Source organism: Oculina patagonica, chromosome 5 (assembly GCF_052425735.1).
Source record: "Oculina patagonica isolate OP01 chromosome 5, crgOcupat, whole genome shotgun sequence".
In the NCBI taxonomy this organism is placed as follows: domain Eukaryota; kingdom Metazoa; phylum Cnidaria; class Anthozoa; order Scleractinia; family Oculinidae; genus Oculina; species Oculina patagonica.
This window is the reverse complement of record NC_135762.1, coordinates 15460165-15480248: the sequence shown is the minus strand read 5'-3', so window position 1 is coordinate 15480248 and position 20084 is coordinate 15460165. Positions and strand designations below refer to the sequence as shown.

Sequence of the window (20084 nt, the reverse complement as noted above, 5' to 3'; positions counted from 1 at the left end):
TTTGTTGGTCTACGAAACAGACCTGTATTAAAGCCCATATGAAACGATACTGAGTAGAAAATCACTGTTATTACCGCTCCTTCATTGTTGAGCACTATTCTGGATTTATCAGTGTGAAACCCACCTGAAGTCATATATATATATATATATATATATATATATATATATATATACAAGAAAGGGGGGAAACATACGCATATATATGCATATACAAAAAGCTGCTTTCCACGAAAACCGTGCCCTAGAGAACCTGCATGTCCAATTGTAGTTTTTTAAATTACCCAAGGGACTCTGCTTGTCTTACGTTAATAGGAAGACTGTTCCATAAGATGGCGCCAATACACGTAAAGCTGTTTTTGTAATAGTTAGTAAACCCTTAGGTTTACGCGGTTTCTCGTTTTTCAAATTTAGAGGATACCGTATTTACTCGAATAAGCGCCGCGGCGCTTATTAAATTTTTCGCGCCTCAAGTGCGGCGCTTATTCGAGGGCGGCGCTTATTTGAGGGCGGCGCTTATTTAAAATTTGGACGCCACAAATAATCTTGTCTTTTACAGTTATTGAAAAGAGCATCTTTTGATTGCCAGTATTTGTCTCTTGCTGAGACAGAAGTGGCGGTAGCTGTCCTGGCAAAGTTTGCGGCCTTCGCAGCATTTACAAAACTACGTATTGTAAGAGTGTTGCCGGAATAGAAAAACTAATGGGAGAGCGATAAAACAATCACTTATAACTTCAAAACATCGCTTTTAATGCAAAGAAATGTTAAAGTTGGTTTTAGAGTTGCTTTGTAGCGTCGTTTTAAGTTAAACGACATTCTTCAAATAAGCGCCGCATCGGGACTGCGGCGCTTATTCGGGGGCGGCGCTTAATAACTTTTTCGTCCCAAATGCGGCGCTTATTTGAGGGCGGCAATTATTCGAGGGCGGCGCTTATTCGAGTAAATACGGTAGGTAGTATCGAGCCAACCCGTCAAGAGACCTGTAAACCATCGTGGCTCTTTGAATTTGCTGCTGGCGAGCTAGATTTTTCTATCCTAGAATTTCAAATAAATCACCAGCGTGCGCGTCATAGTTTGAGATAGTCAAAACACGGGCTGCTCTATTCTGTAGCTTTTTTTTTAGCTTGTTTTGCAAAGTAATCCCACAGTTTGTACTTTTGGTTCTGTTGGTGTACTCAGAGTAGGCGTGAGTACAGTTGCTCTAAACTTTGAGTCGGCGTGTGTGGTAAATCTTGTCATGTGTTTCTTCTGGTTCTGTTGGTGTACTGTGTCCATTTTAATTCAAATGTCCGGGTTTCGTCTTTTGCTAAATTAGGACGTGCTGGTCTGTTCCGGGCATTCGGTTAGTCGAGGAAGTGTGCGAAGAACTCCAATGACTGGTTGATGACCGTCGTTCGCGATGCTGAACAATTCCAAACACCTTCTTGAAAGAGACTATGGCGGGGCACTGCATCGGCCTTGTTAGTTGCTTACCTTTTATTTTCTCCTCTAATAAGTGTTTTCTCGTGCCTTTCTGTGCTTTTTCCACAAGCCAATCTGGCGTGATTAGATCGTTAGTGTATTCAACTGGTCCGGCCTACCCTTCTCTTCGTCAGATGATTCTATAAGAGGGATTAAAAGTCCATGTCACTTTGGGAATTTCTTTCCAGCTTGCGCTCTGTTGACTTTTCTTTGTACTTACTACTGCAATTCATCTTACTACTTTTAAGTGTAATTCTTCTCAGTGTATACAAGGCTAGGGTTATTAGTAAAACATCATAAATCAGTGTAAAGGTGAGCGAAGAGAATGATTATTCCGTTTGCTTGTTTTACTTTCCCACAAGTATGTACGACTTGCAAGCGAAGCAAATGTGAACGAAGCTTACCTGGACAAATTTATTTGGCTTTACTAGCGCGTTCAGTTATTTTCTGATTTGGAAAAGACAAATACAAAATAAAAGTTCCAGTTAAAGTCATTCCGTGCGTACCATGCACAGACGACGTTCACTCCAACAAGCACTCGAGCAACATCATCGTGTGTACGATTCCTACGTTTCTAGTCCGTGCTACCCCATGGACCAGACCTGACATGTTCACACTAGCCAGGCGGCTCGGTTATACGAGCTGGTCTAACCTTTCGAACCTCTTTGCAGGGTTCGATGATTTTTAATTTCCACCCCATTTCAATGGCTTTAGTAGCAAAAGAATTGGTGAGAAGTATCCTCAAAAGGGACTTTTTCTGTGTTTTTATGTTGTTTCAAGAGGCATTCTGTTCCACATTATATTGGATGTGGTCGAAAAGCTGAAAGGGCTAAGGATGCCGAGTCAGTAACTAAAAAGTATACATTGAATATTTGACACACGATTCAGGAGACACTTTTTCGTGGTCTTTGTGATATAAATGTGTCAAATACTAAGCACGAGGAATAAACACATTTCACTCGTCAGCCATCTTGACTGTTCACTTATTTTACATGGTGTCAGAAAGAGTAGCGAAATCCATGCCGAATCAAGCCATCTGGCTGTCAGTTGCCGAATTTAGTACGCAAGATTTCTGTCGATTAAATTGTGTTTGTTCTACGACAGACGTGAATTACAACAACAATGGGGAATACAAGAGTCCGGAGATGTCGTGGACTGTGCTAGACTTGTATCAAGAATGGCGTCGTTTTAGCAGACAAGCCAAGTGCATCTTCGAAGGTCCGTTTCACGACAAAGACGACAGCGTCAAAGTCAGCTACCTCAAGCTGTGTGTTGGTGATAAAGAGTTAGATGTATTCGAAGGATTTACGTTCGCAAAACACGAAGACGCAACACAATTGACCGTGGTAGTAAAAAAATTTGAAGAGTACTGCGTGCCACGAAAAAAACACGTCATGGCTGTCTTGAAGTTCAGTGAAAGACGCCAGGGGGATAATGAGAGTTTCGAATCGTTTGTGACAGATCTTAAAATTCTAGTGAAGGATTGTGGCTACCAAGAAGAGGAGCGAATGGTGCGAGATGCGATCGTTTTCCATTGTAAACATCCCAAAGTGCGTGAGAAGTGCCTCGACTTAGCCGACGAGTTGACATGCGAGAAAGCCATTGAAATCCGTAAATGCACTTCGTAAATATAAACGCCCACCGTGTAATCGTCGTCAGCGCTCCGACAAAACAAAATTAAGGAAGCCACCTACAGAGGAGATGGATGACACGAAGGACCATGAAACGAAACCCAAAACACCAACAAATAAATGCGAACGTTGTGGTTATGACAAAGCTCACAAGAAATGTCCAGCAATGGGGCAGCAGTGCGGATATTGCAAGAAGATGAATCATTATTCAAAATTCTGTATGGCAAAACAAGTTGCACAACCTACAAAAAGTAGTGGATTCTGAGCAAGAAACGGAAGAGGACTCGGACCAAGAAGAAATCGAAGAGGATTAATAATAATAATAATAATAATAATAATAATAATAATAATAATCATCATCATCATCATCATCATCATCATCATCATCATTTGTATAGCGCCCTTTCCATACGTTCAAAGGCGCTTGACAATGTTAAAATATTATATTATTGTGTACTCGGTTGAGTCAAGCTGTGTTACTGAAGATGAGCAATTTTACGAAGAAGTTGAAGTAGAGGGCACTCGAGTTTGCTTCTAGTTTGATAGCGGTGCAAAAGGCAATGTAATGTCTCTGAAGACTTTTAACAGCCTCAAGTGTAAGCCCCTTCCACGTCTGAAGAAAACGAACACTGTGTTAAACTCCTTTTCCAAGCACAAGCTGAAAACTTGTGGAGAAGTGGTGTTAAACACAAGATACAAAGATAGGGGAGAAGATGTCAAGCTCTTTATTGTGGACCCTGAGGTGGAGTTAGTCCTTAGCGGAAACACCTGCGTCAAACTTGGTCTGCTGAAGAGAGTTTATCAATTGAAAACCCCAAAACCACCAGAGAAGAGAGTGGAGTTAGATGACTACCCAAAATTGTTCAAAGGCTTAGGATGCTTGCCTGGCACGTATCACATCCAGCTGGCTGATGGTGCTACCCCTGTTTTACATGCTCCGAGAAAGGTGCCAGTGCCACAGAGAGAGAAAGTTATTGAACGTTACGACAAGTTATTGTGCGACAAGAAGAACCAAATGAATGGGTCAACTCGCTTGTCGTAGTTTAGAAGCCCAACGGTGCAGTGAGACTGTGCATTGATCCTAGAGATCTAAATGCTGCCATGAAGAGGTCCCACTACCCATTGAAGACCCTCGATGAAGTAGCCACCCGTCTTTAAGGTGCCAATACCTTCAGCATCCCATATGCAAAAAGTGACTTCTGGCAGTTGAAGTTATAATAATACTTTATAATAATAATACTTTATTTATATAGCGCTATTTCTATTTCTAACCAATAGCGCTTTACAAGTTATTTACACATAAAAATTACATATCTATATTAAAAAAGTTACAATTTGTATATAACAAAAAAAGATGAATAAAAAAATTAAAAAGGATAAAAAGGCTAACTAATTCACCTAAGTTAATTGTAAAAATACACTAAATTGTAAAACTATCTAACTAAAAGCTTTCCTAAAAAGATGTGTCTTAAGTTTGCGCTTAAACTCTGAAATGCCATTGCACGATCAAATGTCTAAAGGTAACGTATATTCCAGAGTTGTGGCGAGGCTACAGAAAAAGCTCGAAATCCGTAGCTGCGCAAATTGTAAACGACATCATCCAAGCGATGGCCATTCATGGAACGTAGATTACGTCTCGGGAGTTATACGAAGAGTCTTCACGTCTTTGTACCTTTAACACCCCAATTGGTCGATACAGGTTCACAAGACTACCCTTTGGTGTGAAATGTGCCCCAGAGATCTTCCCCAAGGACCATGGACCAAATGGTAGAAGACCTGGATGGTGTCGAAGTCATTATGGATGATGTGATCATCGCCGGAGATGAGTCTGCACACGATGAGCGATTACAGAAACTTCTAGAAAGAAACAACAGAGACGAGGTATGCACCAATTGAATCTGAAATGTTAGCTGTTGTCTCTGCCTGTCGCAAGTTCCATCAGTACATCTATGGCAGAAGTGTGATAGTTGAGACGGATCACAAGCCGGTGCAGGCGATAAGTTCTAAACCATTGTCACTAGTACCGCTGAGACTTCAGAAAATGATCCTCAATGTGCGTGGGTATGATGTGGAGATACGATACATCCCTGGTTGTAGGCAAGTCTTGGCAGACACCTTGAGTCGAGCATCTGTGTAGGATGATGACTGCAAAGCTTATGAAGAATTCAAATAAATAAATGTGGTTCTGTCAATCTCAAATGACAGATGTGAAGAGCTCCAGAATGAGACCGAGAGATACCCAGAGCTACAGTCAGTTCTTACCATGGTAAAAAATGGATGGTCAGACACGAAAATTACAGAGGCCAGACCCTACTGGACATTCCGAGATGAACTTGCCGCAGCAGACGGACTGCTTTTCAAAGGGACACGCCTTATTGTACCAAAGGTACTAAGACCTGAAATGCTACGCCAGATCCACAAAAGTCATCTTGGAATAGCCAAATGCAGACAGCGAGCCAGAGAAGTATTATTTTGGCCGGGAATGTCAGTGGAAATTGAACAAATGGTCACCAATTGTAGTGTGTGCGCTGACTATGCCAAGAAACAACCCCCAGAACCATTAAAGCCCTCCGTGCCACCATCACTTCCTTGGAAGAAGATAGGAACCGACCTATTTTAATTTCGTGGAGAACATTATTTAATTTGCTACCGTAGCAAATTCCTTGAAGTTGCAAAACTAGAATCCGCAAGAAGTGGTGCTGTGATAGAGGAGTTGAAATGGCAGTTTGGAGTCCATGGAATCCCAGCAGAAGTTGTCTCGGATATTGGCTCCCAGTTCAGCAGTATGGAATTCCAGGATTTCGCCAAAGATTATGGCTTTAAGCACACTACCACTCACCGCATTACCCACAGGCTAATGGGGAAGTAGAGAGAGCTGTTCAAACTGTTGAGAAGTTGTGGCGAAAGAATGATGACAACAGACAAGCATCTGGCTTTGCTGGCCATGGCCATGGATTATCGAACAACACCTTTACCAGACATTGAACTGTCTCCAGCACAACTACTTATGGGTTGTCGGCTAAGGAATAAGTTGCCCATGAAAGAAAGTTTGCTCCAGCCTGAAAGCAACGACCAGTACAAAATCTCCAGGTATCTAGAGAAGATCAAAGAAATTCAGAAAAAATACCACGAGCGTCACGCAAGCAAGGACCCGAAGGAACTTCAGCCCGGAACCAAGGTGCGCATGCAGCCTTGGACAGCCGCCAAGGAATGGAAGCCAGCTACTGTAGTCCAACATCACCACACAGTTCAAGCTGAAAATGGCAGGAAGTATCGCCGCAACGGGCAGCATTTAAGAGTTTGCCCAGCTCCAGGACATGCTAGCTTGGATGCAGAACTATCTTTGGCAGCAGACCAGACTGTAGTCCAGAATAAGGTGCTACCCAGAGAGGAACCAGACCAAACCACAATTGCACCTGCACGCTCAGATATTACATCCCCTGAGCCGCATCCAGAACCAGCAGAGGAGACCAGTGCAGGTCCATATGTCACCCGCAGTGGCAGACCAGTAGTAAAACCCAACCGGCTTGATATATAGACCGGTCTGAGATAGGAAAGACTCTGTTTAGTTGTTCACTTATTTTATTTAGTCAAGGACAGTGACATTATTTTCTTTTTCGTATTTTATTTATTGTTTTTATTTTTAATTTTTTTTTTTACAACAGTTGTATTTTTTTCTCATTTAAAGGGAAGGATGTGATAAAAAGGGGGGGGGAATAAAACTCTCCCCTCCCTAGCTAGTCATTATATGCTGATATATGTCACGTGACTAAGCACGAGAAATAAACACATTTCACTTGCCAGCCATCTTGACGGTTCACTTATTTCATAGTCGTTTTATCTTGTAAATAACAGTTATTTAGATTACAGCAGTATTTTTCTGAAACTGTTGCGATAGATCTTATTAGATATTAAACAGATGCAAGGATTTACAGCGCTCCAAGAGTGCATCATAAAAATAGCTATAAATGGAACGACTGTGCGAAATACACATATAGGTGGCTTTCCCCAATTCCACAGAAAAATACGTGTGAACATAAAACAAAGCTGTGGAATCATACAAACAACGAAAGAAATTATTATGGCAACTGACATTCGGACAATTTTCCTCAGCTGTTCTTCTCGATGACGTTGGTGATAAGATAATTGCTGTTTGGTTTGTTTGTTTTTAGCTTTTAAAACCCTTGCAATACTCCAATACACAATGACAAAGAAACAAATTGGCACAAGAACAAAAGTGATGAAAGTTGCCATGACATATCTCTTGTGTGTTTCTACATGGTCAAATGCCGGTCCCCAAAATAATATACAGTAGGTTTTGTTGTCGTAAGGGTTTATTGTAAGTCTGAAAGTGTAAAAGTACGGGGCATGAACTGCAATGGCGATCATCCATGTACACAAAATGCCGATTAAGCGTGCTTTCGTTGACTCGAGTTTGGTGTTCAGTGGAAAGACAGCAGAGACGAACCTGTCCATTGTTATCAACACAAGGCTTTCAATGGAAACAATAAGAGAAACATCAGGAAGAAAGTAGGAAAGTTTGCACAAAATATTTCCCAGTATCCACGGTTTGTCGACTGCCCAGGATGTAGACCTTGTAATGATCGCAACGATTTGGATAGGCATGATGGTCAACGGGTTGAACAGGTCGGACACGGCCATGTTGAAAACAAAGTAGTTGATCGACTTTCGCAACTGCTTGTTCTTGTAAGTTATAAACAGAACCAGAAGATTTCCAACCAGGGAAACGAGAAGAATGACAAAATAAGCCAGCGTTTTGCAAACCACTTCGGCCGATGTCGACGGCTCTCTAGCAAGGCAGTCTTCATTAGCATTGTTGTAAATGTATTCTGTTGTTGTTGAAGTATTACTGGTGGGCATTTCTAAGCTAGAATTGGGAGACATGTTGGTCATTTTTTGATATTGATGTTGACGAACGATTCTCTTGGTCGGTGTTTGTTGTTTAGGTGTTATATGCCAGCTTGGAAGAAGACTATATTTAGACGTTGTAGCTTATTGAAGGCCACCTGCTTTTGAGAAAGGCAGGAAGTATATTTCCATCAACGTAAATGAATAAGCATTATCCAAGACAGCGCACGAGCTTATTGTAGACAGCATCGTAGTTTCATTTTGTTTTACAAATGACACTTTCAGTTTGTATGTTTCGGGTGCCTTTTTTGTTTTATCAAAGTGTATACGTATATATGCCACAGTGCTTTTTATATCTGTATTATTGTTATTCTTTTGTTTTCGATCTCTTCGACGTTTTTGGAAAATGAATTTAAATAAGTCATAATTGGAAATTCACATACAAAACTGTTAAAGAAAGCTTGCCTGTGCTGGCAATCCTTCGTCTGAATCGATTTTATTGCAATTAAAAGATGATGTTAAAAGTTACTATATTTCCGACATAGCTCAGTGTTTGATGGTGCTCAGAAACAATTTGAATACCCTTAACTTTTAGAAATCAGGGCGCCATAAGCCTGAAGATATTTAGATTCTTCCATGTTGGTGACCAGGGGCAATAAAAGCTAAATTTAAATTAAATATGCTAACAATTATGTTCGAAGACAAATATTAATTTAAATTTAAAGTAAGATCTCTCGATCGTTTACTCTGGCAAATCCACTTTAAAAGTCGTGTCAGCAGGTTTTCTTTATTCTTGAGTCACGATTGACTTTTTATTTTCGTCTGTTGAGAGAATGAAATACTTCATTTCGTGGCAAGTGCAGTCCTGCTCACGTTATACATACTCAATAAATAGTTACAGCTGTACTCAATACATCGTGCTAAAAAAAACATTTCCACGTTCTACCTTCCAATCACCTAAAAAGTGTTTACCGGGATGGAATTTTCATACAACGCTGGAGACGTGAAGTCTCACTCGGTAGAAACTATCAACAAGAGAGCACTGATTGGTAATCTGCAACGGACAATATTTTATAGAGCTAATTATCAGATTAAAGAAATGTCATTTCGGCTGAGCCTTGTTAAGACAAATCCTTAACGGTAACATAAACTTGCGACTATTAGTCGACGCTAAGTCTAACTAAATCTTGACGTGTCTTTTTACTCTATTTTTACTGTATTTGGCACATTTATAGTTACAATTTATTCGGCAAATTTATAGTTTCAAAAATGCTCATGAACACAACAAAGTTTCTTTTAAAAAGGAAATTGCTTTCGTAACTGAAATTCATTTGATTGTGAATTTCCTTAGCCAACAAACTCACCCACATTCTCAGAAAATTTTTCGAGCACTGATCGACTCCACAGGTTAAAATTTGCAAACCAAATCTCGTCTATCCTACTGTTTTATGCGCATCACACCACCGGTGTACAACTGGAACTTAGATTCTTTTCTTTTCCAAATTTTGTTCAAAGAAGAACGTTTTGCACTGTGACACTAAAAACCCTGTATAATGTTCGAGTGGCAGTACAGCTAAACTCAAATATAACGACATGCGAAGAAGAAAAAAATTGTTTGTTATAACAGGTGTTCGTTATGTCAGGGTTGTGTTCCATGCAACACATTTTACTGTTTTTAACTTTCGCCGGGCTGAAGAATATCGTTCATTCCACTGGGGACTTACATATATATCGAGGTTCTATAATATCAGGAGCCATAATCGCCCTGATAATAACTAGTCAACGACGTTTTTAGTGCATTACTCACATGTCGTTATTTGCATAATTACAGATCATTATAGGAACCGCTTGCATGGATCACTTAAAGATGATTTCCAGTCCGTACTGCGCAGACTCAGGGTTTGTTTTCATTTTTGTTTTGAATTCGTTGAATCGTTACACTTCGGTGATAGCGTACATGAAGTTTTTTAGTTCGCCATTACGGATCGTTTCGTTCAAGAATTCACGATGAGCTAAAACGTCCGTTTTAAATACCGTCTAGCTTCTTTTACTCGTTATTATTGTTTTGCAAGGATATCTGGCGTTAATAATGAAGAAAAAGGTAAGTTTTGTCCCGGAATTTTTATTTTTGCTAGAAAACATTCTTCTGTTGGTGAGACTCACAAACATTGCAGGCGGTGATTGCGCAGTACGGACTGGAAATCATCTTTAAGTGTTGACTATATTGTACAGGACTGATAACAGTGTCTTTGAATCTCAGCTATCCTGGATAATTCTTTAGTACAATCGCCTTTAAACATTCCGATTTTCTTCAGTCATGCCTAAAAAAAAAAGAGAAGAAGAAAAATAGAAAAAAAAACAAACCTTATTTCATGCAATTGCTTTAGAAAAGAAAATATTTCCCGATAGTGCAAATATTGAGATCTCCGTAAGTCAAAGACTTAAAGAGTTAGACGAAATAGAACGCTTCCTTATTTCATCGGTTTCTTGTGTTCTCGTGGTTAACCTGTTTACACCAGCAGAATGCCTTAAGGATTTTTAAGGTCACGTGTTCGAATCCTACTGAGACCCTTAATTTTGTTTTGGTGCACAATAATGTCTAGTGTCAGTAATGACCGTAGAAAAGTTTCTATTTGCTGAAGAAAACAGCGGCTGGAACTTTTTTTGTTATCTTTATTCGTTGACTGTTATGTTAATGCACATACTTAACTTAGATACATTCTCCACAATTATCGCCTATAAGATCCTATAACACTTTCATAGTTACTTGCATTATTACAATACTTACATTTGACACTTTTATTATATTATTTTTAAATTCATATTACACGTTTGAATCGTGTCAGTATGTTTCATACATTGATTACTTTAATTACAATTTTTTGCATTGATTTTAACCTTAAATATCACTTAGTTTGCTATACATTATAGTCCTTGAAGTATGTTACTTATATTAAAACAATTATCCTGTTCAATCTTGTGGAATATCGTCTGATTTAAAGGTCAAATGAACAGAAATTTCGATTTTTATTTTTATTTTTTTCCCATGTATTTATTACGAGCCAAATAAACATATCCCGAAGTTTCAAAGTAATCGGACATTGCATCGCAGAGATATTTCAATTTGAAAAAAAGCTTTTTTTAAGCCTTCATAATCGTAGAGTTCTCGAAAAAGATTGTCGGAAATAACAACTTGTGACGTCATAATTGGTGTTTTTGAAGACGACCGCAGACCGATTCCGCAGACTGCGCGTTAGAATTTAAATGATTGTGTTTAGTGACATTTCAAGCAGTTATTTCGTTCTGTTCGGCCGTTTTTCAGTTGATTAATTGTTGGTTGTTGTTCAGAGGCGCATTTTTTAAATAAAATAGGTAAAGCTCAAAAATAGCTTAAAATTTTGTTCGCTGTCGTTTTGCATATCATGTTAGACATAGGTAGAATGCACGCTGGTATGAAAACAAATCAGGAATCTCTATTGTTCTTCTCGTTAGCATTTTACGTTAATGAGCAGAATTATCTGCACGTGCGTAAACTATGCACGTGCGTTTTGAATCTTGGTACACTTCAAAGCCGTTCCCTGCCGAACAACAACGTGAAATAACAAAATTCTGCGTATTTTGGACAACGTCAGCCACGACGGCTAATATTTTGTTTTTCTATTTGGGGTTAAACGCTCTCTTTGAATATTCAGCGGGAGCTACTTCTTAAAGTAAAAAATACACAGAATACGTCCGGAAAGTTGCGAGATTCTCAAGTAAAATATAAATTCATTTTCCACCAGAGGTTGTCGTTGACGTTGCCGTCGGTGCGGTCTGTGGAATTTGACCTTTAAGCTAGCTCGGCCTTCGGCCTCGTTGGATAAGTAAAGTACCAGGTGGTATTCCGCGTGATTTCACAGGATAATAAATTGTTTAGCAGTTTTACATTGCATTGTATCATATTCGTATTTACATCTTTTTCCCGTCTCACATTACATTCTATCTACAGTATACCTCACATTGCCTAGAAAGCTTAGTATGTTATGAAGTAAACGTTTGAAGTTGTCCTTCATTAGCATCATACATACTGATGATTAAGGCTTCACTCGACTCATTTAATCATCGTTATAAGTAATTTAGATACTATTAAAGATGTTTTACATCAGTTTTTGGAGAGCTATTTTGTTTTAGTAGCTAATATCTGACGTTTCCTATTTTATATATTTGAACAAATAATTTTCACCAATTAAAATGGAAAGGTAAATACAGTCAACTCTCTCTAAGACGAACACCGTCGGTATCGGCTCCAACTGTCCGTCTTAGAGAGGTGTCCATCTTACAGGGAGTTTAGTTACAGTGAAATGACTGAAAATAGGCAGGGACCGGTCGAGACCAACAGCAGGTGTGGACGACCCGTCTTACGGAGGTGTCGGTCTTATAGAAGTGTCCGTTAAGAGAGAGTTGTCTGTAGCTTTGTTATGCACCTTACTTGTGTAGATAAAGCATCTTATGAATAGGGTCGTTAAGTAAAATTACTCCAGTACTTCTTTTTTACTCTACATGGACTAGACATGGTGAAGAGCGGCCAGGAGTATTCCGGATGCAAAAAAATGCACCATCAGTCTTTAAGCGCACCTTCAACCTACAACCAAGTTAGGTTAAAAAAAGTTCCGAACGATTTGTCCACAGATGTATATCTGATCGATATTTCTAAAAGATAAGAAATACTAAAAAATAGTAAATAGGAATTTACAATGGCATATACAGAGTGGCCCTTCATCCAATGTTCGCTACAGATTGAATTGGAATTCAGAATTTTGTGGAAGAAGAAAAAATGGGCCGGAGTACCGAAAGAAAACCCTCAGAGAAAGGGCAAGAAGAACAACAACTACGTACTCAACTCACATATAACGCCTGGTCACTTCTGTCAGTGATGCGTTCCGATAAATGTCGCTCGATTAAAGGAGTAAAGAAAGGTTACAGTCAGTCTGTTGTATTTGTTATTTGTCGAACAGTCTTCTAAGACTTCTGCGGTATTTTCTAATAAATATTAAGCAGATGAAAGGATTTACGGCGCTACACGAATGCAGCATAAAGGTAACAATGAATGGAATCACTTTGTGGAATATACAAATGGGTGGCACTTGCCAATTCCACAGAAAAATAAGACTGAACGTCAACACAAGCAGTGGCATCATACAAACAGCGAATGCAATAATTATGGCCACTGACATTCGGACGGTTTTTCCTAGTTGCTGAGCTCGACGACTCCGTCTGACACTTGAAAATGCTTGTACAATTTTCTTATTCTTCGTTTTCAATGTCCACGCAATTTTGACATACACAATGACCAAGACACAAATCGGAACAAGGATAAAAGTGATGAAAGTGGCCGTGACGTATCTGCTGTGTGTTTCTACATGGTCAAATGCTGGTTCCCAATCTTGCCAGCAATATGTTTTGTTGTCGCTGCCAAGGAATAGTCTGAAAGTGTAGAAATAATGCGCGTGAACTGCAATGGCGATAATCCACGTACACCCAATGCTGATTATACGTGCTTTTGGAGAGATGAGTTTGGCCTTGAACGGATGAACAACAGCGACGAGCCTGTCCATTGACATCAACAAGAGGCATTCGATGGAAACAACAAGAGAGACGTCGGGAAGAAAGTAGGAGACTTTGCACAAAATGTTTCCAAGTATCCTCGGACTGTCAACCTTCCAAGACTCAGACCCTGAAATGATCTCAACGATTCTGATAGGCATGATGGTCAACGGATTAAACAGGTCGGACACGGCCATGTTGAAAACAAAGTAGTTGATCGACTTTCGTAACTGCTTTTTGCTGTAAATAACCATTAGAACCAGTAGATTTCCAACTAAAGACACCAGAAAAATGACAAAATAAGCCAGCGCTTTAAAAAATACCTCCACTGACGAATCTCTTTCAAGACAATTTTTGTCGGTGCTGTTGTGACCTGAGATGTTTTTGATGAGTAGTTCCAAGCTAAAATTTTGAAACATGTTTGTTTTTTGTCTTTTTTTCGTAAAGATGACGACGAACGATTCCTTTATTAGCGTCAAATGTCTCAGTTACAATGTCTACTTCGATATTCCAAGGACGCGAGCTGTTTAGTATTTTTGCTGTTCACGTTGCAATTGAAAATGTGGCAACATCAAGGACGTGAGCTTTTGTTCCCTTACTTTGCTGTCCAAGTCGACAATGTGGCAACGTTGAATTGCAAACTCCCCGCATTTGTTTTTATAGCTTCCCGTATGGACGTGTCATATACATTATTAGCCGATTATTTTTCTTGAGCTATCCATACGGGTATGAACGGTATTATTATATTACAGATTATCTGTTTACACGGTTAAAAATTATACGGATATGTAAGGTATTTTATTACAGCTAATAGTACTTACCATTGACAGAACTACGAAGTGTACTTTCATCAAGGTACAATAATCAGCGCACAAGCTGCATGATGCTCTTACGTTCCCCTTTTTTTATTAAGTTCAAAAAAGGAAAAACTTACTAACATGACAAAATATAAGGTGGTTGAGAAGTAAAATCCATGAACGAAAAGAATTCCCGTGTTAGTAATGGCGTCATCTCATCATCGTCATCGTCATCATCATCATTATTATCATTGTTATTATTATTACAAATACTTCCTTTTATTGTAACGTTGTAAATTAACAATAAAAATAAAAAAATGAATACATTTTGAAACATAAAAGATGCACGTAGTTTCTGTATTATGTTTTTGCAGTTTTAGTCTAGTGACTAAGTAAACTACTTTATCGTGCAGTACGTAGGCCTTGCCCACATTACTTTTATTTGAAATACAATATATTATAAAAGAAGCCGGCAGGACCAATCCGCTTGACGGTTGCCCACGCCAGCAATTCATTCGAGTTTTAAATGTGTTCTACAGGTGTTATCTTTGAACAACTAACTAATCTTAAAATTTTATATGCAAAGATTGCTAGATAATGGTTACTGCACAGGAAGAAATGCTCCCGGCAAAACTATACCCGTTTTACCTACTTGCCTTCTTTAAAAAGTCGTCATAGTCATAAGCTAAAGCCTATAAAATGAAATTCCCAGTCAAAGTGAGAAATGAGTCTCACTTAGTTATAAGTGTACTAACAGGAGAATGGAATATCATAAAATTAAGGTCCAAAACGTTTAAAACTGTGGCCATTTTGAGAATTTTGTTTTTTGAAATATTTCAAAGGGTAAGTTTCCTTTGTACGGAGAGGTGAGGTAAAAACGTGATCAGGAATTTTCATCACCAATTCCTGAGCATCGACAATATAAAAATAACATCCATTGCAAATTCGATTTAGTTGACTTGTTCCATGAGAAAACCGTTTTATTTTTGTCTGCAGTTAATTTGCTATGCACTTGAGGAAAACTTATATATACCATAAATATTCAAATACCTTCGATGGATTTTAAAGGAGCTTCCTCACGGACAACGCATCTTGAAAAAAATGTCAAGTTTTTTTTCAAGTTTGTTGTTCGTAATCCGACTAAATCTTCGTCAGTTGAAGCCATGCTTGATTATTATCGCGTTTTAATTACTATTATTTTAAGGTTTCCTTCAATTCGGAAGTTATCAGAAAAATGAATTTCAATATTTGAATACGAACGTAACGTAATATTACATCCTGTCTTTCCTTTTGTTGGTCTTAAGTAATTAACCATTTCTTTCAAGACATAAAGGCAATTCTTAATGCACTGTAAGATAATATATACTTATCTTTTTTATCATGAGAATGGCACCGCCCACTCGGCGCAGCTGCTTACTTTGAATTTTTTTTATTTATTAGTGAAGTCTTCATCTATACAGAGTTACTCCATCAGTTTCACAATTAAAACTGTTGTCAAAAAAGGCACTGAAAAAATAATAATAATAAATAACAAACAAGCAAAAAAGCACATTAACCTTCATAACCAAGGAAGTTAGGAAAAAATATAGAAAATACTAAGATCTAAGCTAAAATGGCATCGGTATGTATTATGAAAATTGAAAAATTGAAAGCGAGACGAAACGTGTTAAACATGGTTGTGCAGCATGGTGTTTTGTTAGTGTTGTTAGCTGCAGCTAATCGTGTCTGAATTAACAAATAAAAAAGCCTTGGCCGTGCTTTGTTCTGTTATAAAGCACGCAAGGAAGTGACGAGAGCACGAAAGAAGTGTAGGGTGAAACACGAGCCGCAGGCGAGTGTTTCTCCCCACTTCTTGAGTGCTCTCGTCACTTCCTTGAGTGCTTTATAACAGAAAAAACCACGGCCAAGGCTTTTTTATTTGTTTTATAGTAAAGCTTTACTTAAAACTTTAGAGAAATTGGATTTAAGGGCCCACTGACGTATATATTTGGACCCGTTGCTAGGGACATTCACGGTTATATAGTTTTAGCAATTTTTCTTGTTTAGTTATGGTTGAATCTTTTACTCAGTCCATAACGTAAATATGACGTCATCGGGCCACGCCCATGATCACGTGACCAATAAAGAAAAAGTCTAAAATTTTTCATGTTTTGCATGTTATCAGAAAATCATTTATGGTGTCATGATCTTTATTTGTTCTTGTATCTTGGTAAGTATGGGTTTCATTTCATTATGGAAAATATTTTTTTAGAGAGATTTAAAATATTGATTTGTCCATAAATTTTTTATTAAAAATGATTTAAGCAAATGAATACTTAGTTATGTTCCCGACCCAGGTCGGAAAAATATAACGTCGAAAAAAAGTGAATCAAATTAAAGACTGCCAAATATTTAGATTTTTTCTGCAAACCGGAAATCATTTTGTTAACGCATGCGTAATTCATCTGACAAGAGAACAGTGTGCGCGCTAGTTGTACGCGTACGCTTTTGAGATCATTTGCATGTGTAAAAAACTGCTTTTCCTGGTTCAATTTAATCTGACTGATTCTCAGATGTGAAGTCAACTATTAGTCAGGAAGTTTTTCGGTAGTTCTTATTGTTTCATCTTATTTGGCGAGTTTGAAGAAGTGCTCGAAAGGAAATTTTTTTGCACATCTGGCGCGTGCAGATAGCGTGAGTAACCCGTACACGCAATACAGCGCGCGCTCTTTTAGCACCTTATTAGCAACGCGCGAGAAATCCGTCAGTGGGCCCTTAAACAAGATTTAATCTTAGGATGCGCGCGCGGAATGGCGTGACGGATTGTACGCGACGGCGTCAAAAGTTTTTTTCAAAAATGCATCTGAATTTTATAAATTAAAGCACATAAAGCACTACTTGAGGTCTTATCATTAATTTTTGATAGAACTGAACCACTCTAACCTTGAAAAATCTCCTTGATTTGCTAAACAGCGAGATTTGAAATGATCCACAAGCTGCACGCGCACGCAAACGGTAAAAGATGGCGAGCGCACTCGTAAGCAGCGTGCTTTATACTCTCATAAAGCACGCTGTTTAAACCAATCAGAACGCTCGTTAGATTGTCACTTTATTATAATAAAGATTATGAATGGATGAATGAGTATATTTGCAAATTTACTTCGAAAAGTAATTTGAGCGCACATCATGCTTACCTGCATGTTTTGATTATCGTTGGTGACCCAGGACAGCAAGGGGAATTCGAAAAGGCAGGATCGACGAAGAAAAGTCAAGGATAAAGAGGCCTCGAATTTTTTTGGCTAATTTTCCCGTCATTTGGATGTTCTCCTGCCTCTACGAACTGCACTTCGTCTTCGAGGATGGTTACTGAATTTTTTCTCTAGTCAAAATCTCTTTTATTATTTTTTTTTTTATTTAATCTACATTTTTTAATCTAATCTACATGTTCGGCTCTAGTTGACCAAGAGAGGATCCTCTCTTAACACAACGGCATCTAATACGAATCTCGATGTTTTCGCGATTTCCTCTGCAAAACAAAGAGAGTCCATAGAGGTTCGAGAGAATAAGAAAAGAACTTAATTTTTTAAGTGAGGGGGAGGGACTGCCGATAAATCGAAGCGATTTTTTGCAGTTTCAGTTGGTTTCATTACTCAAAACATGCCATTGTAACTCTGTTATTAGGAATATTTTAAAGTAATGCGTAGTATCATTCAGTGTTTATCTTGTCATTTGACTGTTGTGTGTAAAAAAAATTAAGGTTTCCCAAAAAACAACACTTGTTTAGAAAATGTGCTGATAACGATACTACGCACTAAATAAACATTTCTGCGTTAACACAACAACAACTTATTACACGGCAATGATGTTCTTATGATTTGGAAAATATCTGCTCTTCTATAAACTGCATATGGACTGTCCCCTAGCTTTCGTATCAAACCCGGGTTGAACGACATTTTCGAATGTTTGTTGACAACCTAGGATGTGTTGTTAGATCTAAACTCTTAAGATTGTTTCCAGGAAAGCACCGGCAACAAAGCACTCTTTTAAGAGTGTCCTGATAGCTCTTGATGAATATAAAACAAATACAAGGATTTATCGCGCTCCATGCATTCAGCATAAACGTAGCAATGAAAGGAATCACCGTGCGAAATGCACAAATGGGAGGCACTTGCCAATTCCACACGAACACACGAGTTAGCACGGAAACAAGTTGAGGGATCATGCACAGAGCAAAAGCAGTAATTATGGCTATTGAACTCCGTATAATTTTGCTGTTGTGTTCGTTGAGTTTAGTTGAATGATTACATGACTCCCGTTCCATCTTTTTGCTTTCCGCTTTGAGTGTCCATGCTATAGTGCCATACACGATTGCTAAGATACATATGGGCACAAGGACAAAGGTGATGAAAGTTGCCGTGTCATATTTCTTGTGTGTGGCTTCATTGTCAAATGCCGGTGCCCAACATGATCTGCAATATGTTGCATTGTCACTGTCGGGGAACAGCCTGAAAGTGTAAAAATAAGGCGAGTGAACTGCAATGGCAATTATCCATGTACACAAAATGCTAATGAAATGCACTTTGGTCGAGAAGCGTCTCGCTTTCAGTGGAAAGACGACGGCGACGAGCCTGTCCATTGACATCAACAGCAGACATTCAATAGACACAACCAAGGAAACATCAGGAAGAAAGTAGGAAAGTTTGCACAAAATGTTTCCCAGTATCCATGGACTGTCAACCTTCCAAGAACCAGATCCTGAAATGATCTCAACGATTCTGAGAGGCATGATGGTCAACGGGTTGAAGAGGTCGGACACGGCCATATTGAGAACAAAATAATTAATGTTCCTTCGCAGGCGTTTGTTTTTGTAAATAACCACGATTGCCGACCAAAGATACCAAAAGAATGATGAAATAAGCCAGGGCTTTCAAAACAGTTTCTGCCGTGGTCGAGTGTACAATGCAATCTTGTGTGCTGTTGTCACTAGCCTCATTAATTTCCGAGGAACCGTTTCTTAAATTGTCCAGCAATATGCTTGAGTTGGAAAACATGTTTCAGTTTCCAGGTTTTTAATCCTTGTTAGAAACTGTACTGTACAAGCCAACCCTATCTAGACCTATCCAGCGCAGAAAGGGAAACAAAGGTTGTGGCGTCGGTTTGTTGGCGTGAACACGTGACTTTGGCAGAAGCTATCTGTTGTCCAGTTGCAAGCACGCAAGGTTCAAGATAAAATTTTGTATCAACTATCAAATTGATTATTTTTATACGAAAACACACGTCAAATCAGTGAAGGCATTGTGTTTCCTTGGCTGGTAGCAGTGAAACAGGTTGTTAGGAGTACAAGTTGTTCACTGGGTTATTGAGTCAAGAGCCAGAGAGAAGAAACTATCGTTTCCTGTTTAATCATTGAGAAAATAACTTTGCCCCCTTTCTTGTCAAGTTGGTGTTTATTTAATCACTGACCTGAAACGCCTTTTAACACAACTAGCTTACATTACAGCCAATTCCATATATTTGGTGAAAATTGCGGCACCCTGTGACACCTAGATAAGAACGTTTCTGGACGACCTACAACAGTTACACTACACTTTACTCATACTAAGACGTTATTTACTAATAACGATTTTTCTTGATATTTCATTCATGAACAGAAAATTCTACCATGTAATTATTCTGTGATAAAACGTTTAGTTTATTTTAGCTTGAGTGACAGCGGCTGCGCGATGTGATCACTTTCGTGTGTTTATTTAAGAAAACAGCAAAACAG

At 38.7% G+C, this 20084-nt stretch overlaps 2 protein-coding genes and 1 pseudogene across 2 annotated transcripts; all 3 read right to left on the bottom strand.

Annotated features, from left to right (window-relative positions):
• Positions 1-6762: 6762 nt before the first annotated feature.
• On the bottom strand, positions 6763-8292 carry LOC144654789 (neuropeptide FF receptor 2-like). The gene has a single exon (XM_078515012.1). The coding sequence runs from the start codon at positions 8001-8003 to the stop codon at positions 6954-6956; it is 1050 nt and encodes a 349-aa protein (XP_078371138.1). The 5' UTR covers positions 8004-8292; the 3' UTR covers positions 6763-6953.
• Positions 8293-12203: 3911 nt separating this feature from the next.
• LOC144654503 (galanin receptor type 1-like) lies at positions 12204-14240 on the bottom strand. Its single transcript, XM_078514647.1, has one exon. The coding sequence runs from the start codon at positions 13958-13960 to the stop codon at positions 12938-12940; it is 1023 nt and encodes a 340-aa protein (XP_078370773.1). The 5' UTR covers positions 13961-14240; the 3' UTR covers positions 12204-12937.
• Positions 14241-17741: 3501 nt separating this feature from the next.
• Positions 17742-19632, bottom strand: LOC144654502 (bombesin receptor subtype-3-like; annotated as a pseudogene).
• Positions 19633-20084: the final 452 nt, after the last annotated feature.

Bases quoted from the DNA above. Each gene is read 5' to 3' on its own strand.
- LOC144654503 (XM_078514647.1), bottom strand. From the start codon at position 13,960: ATGTTTCAAAATTTTAGCTTGGAACTACTCATCAAAAACATCTCAGGT.
- LOC144654789 (XM_078515012.1), bottom strand. From the start codon at position 8,003: ATGACCAACATGTCTCCCAATTCTAGCTTAGAAATGCCCACCAGTAAT.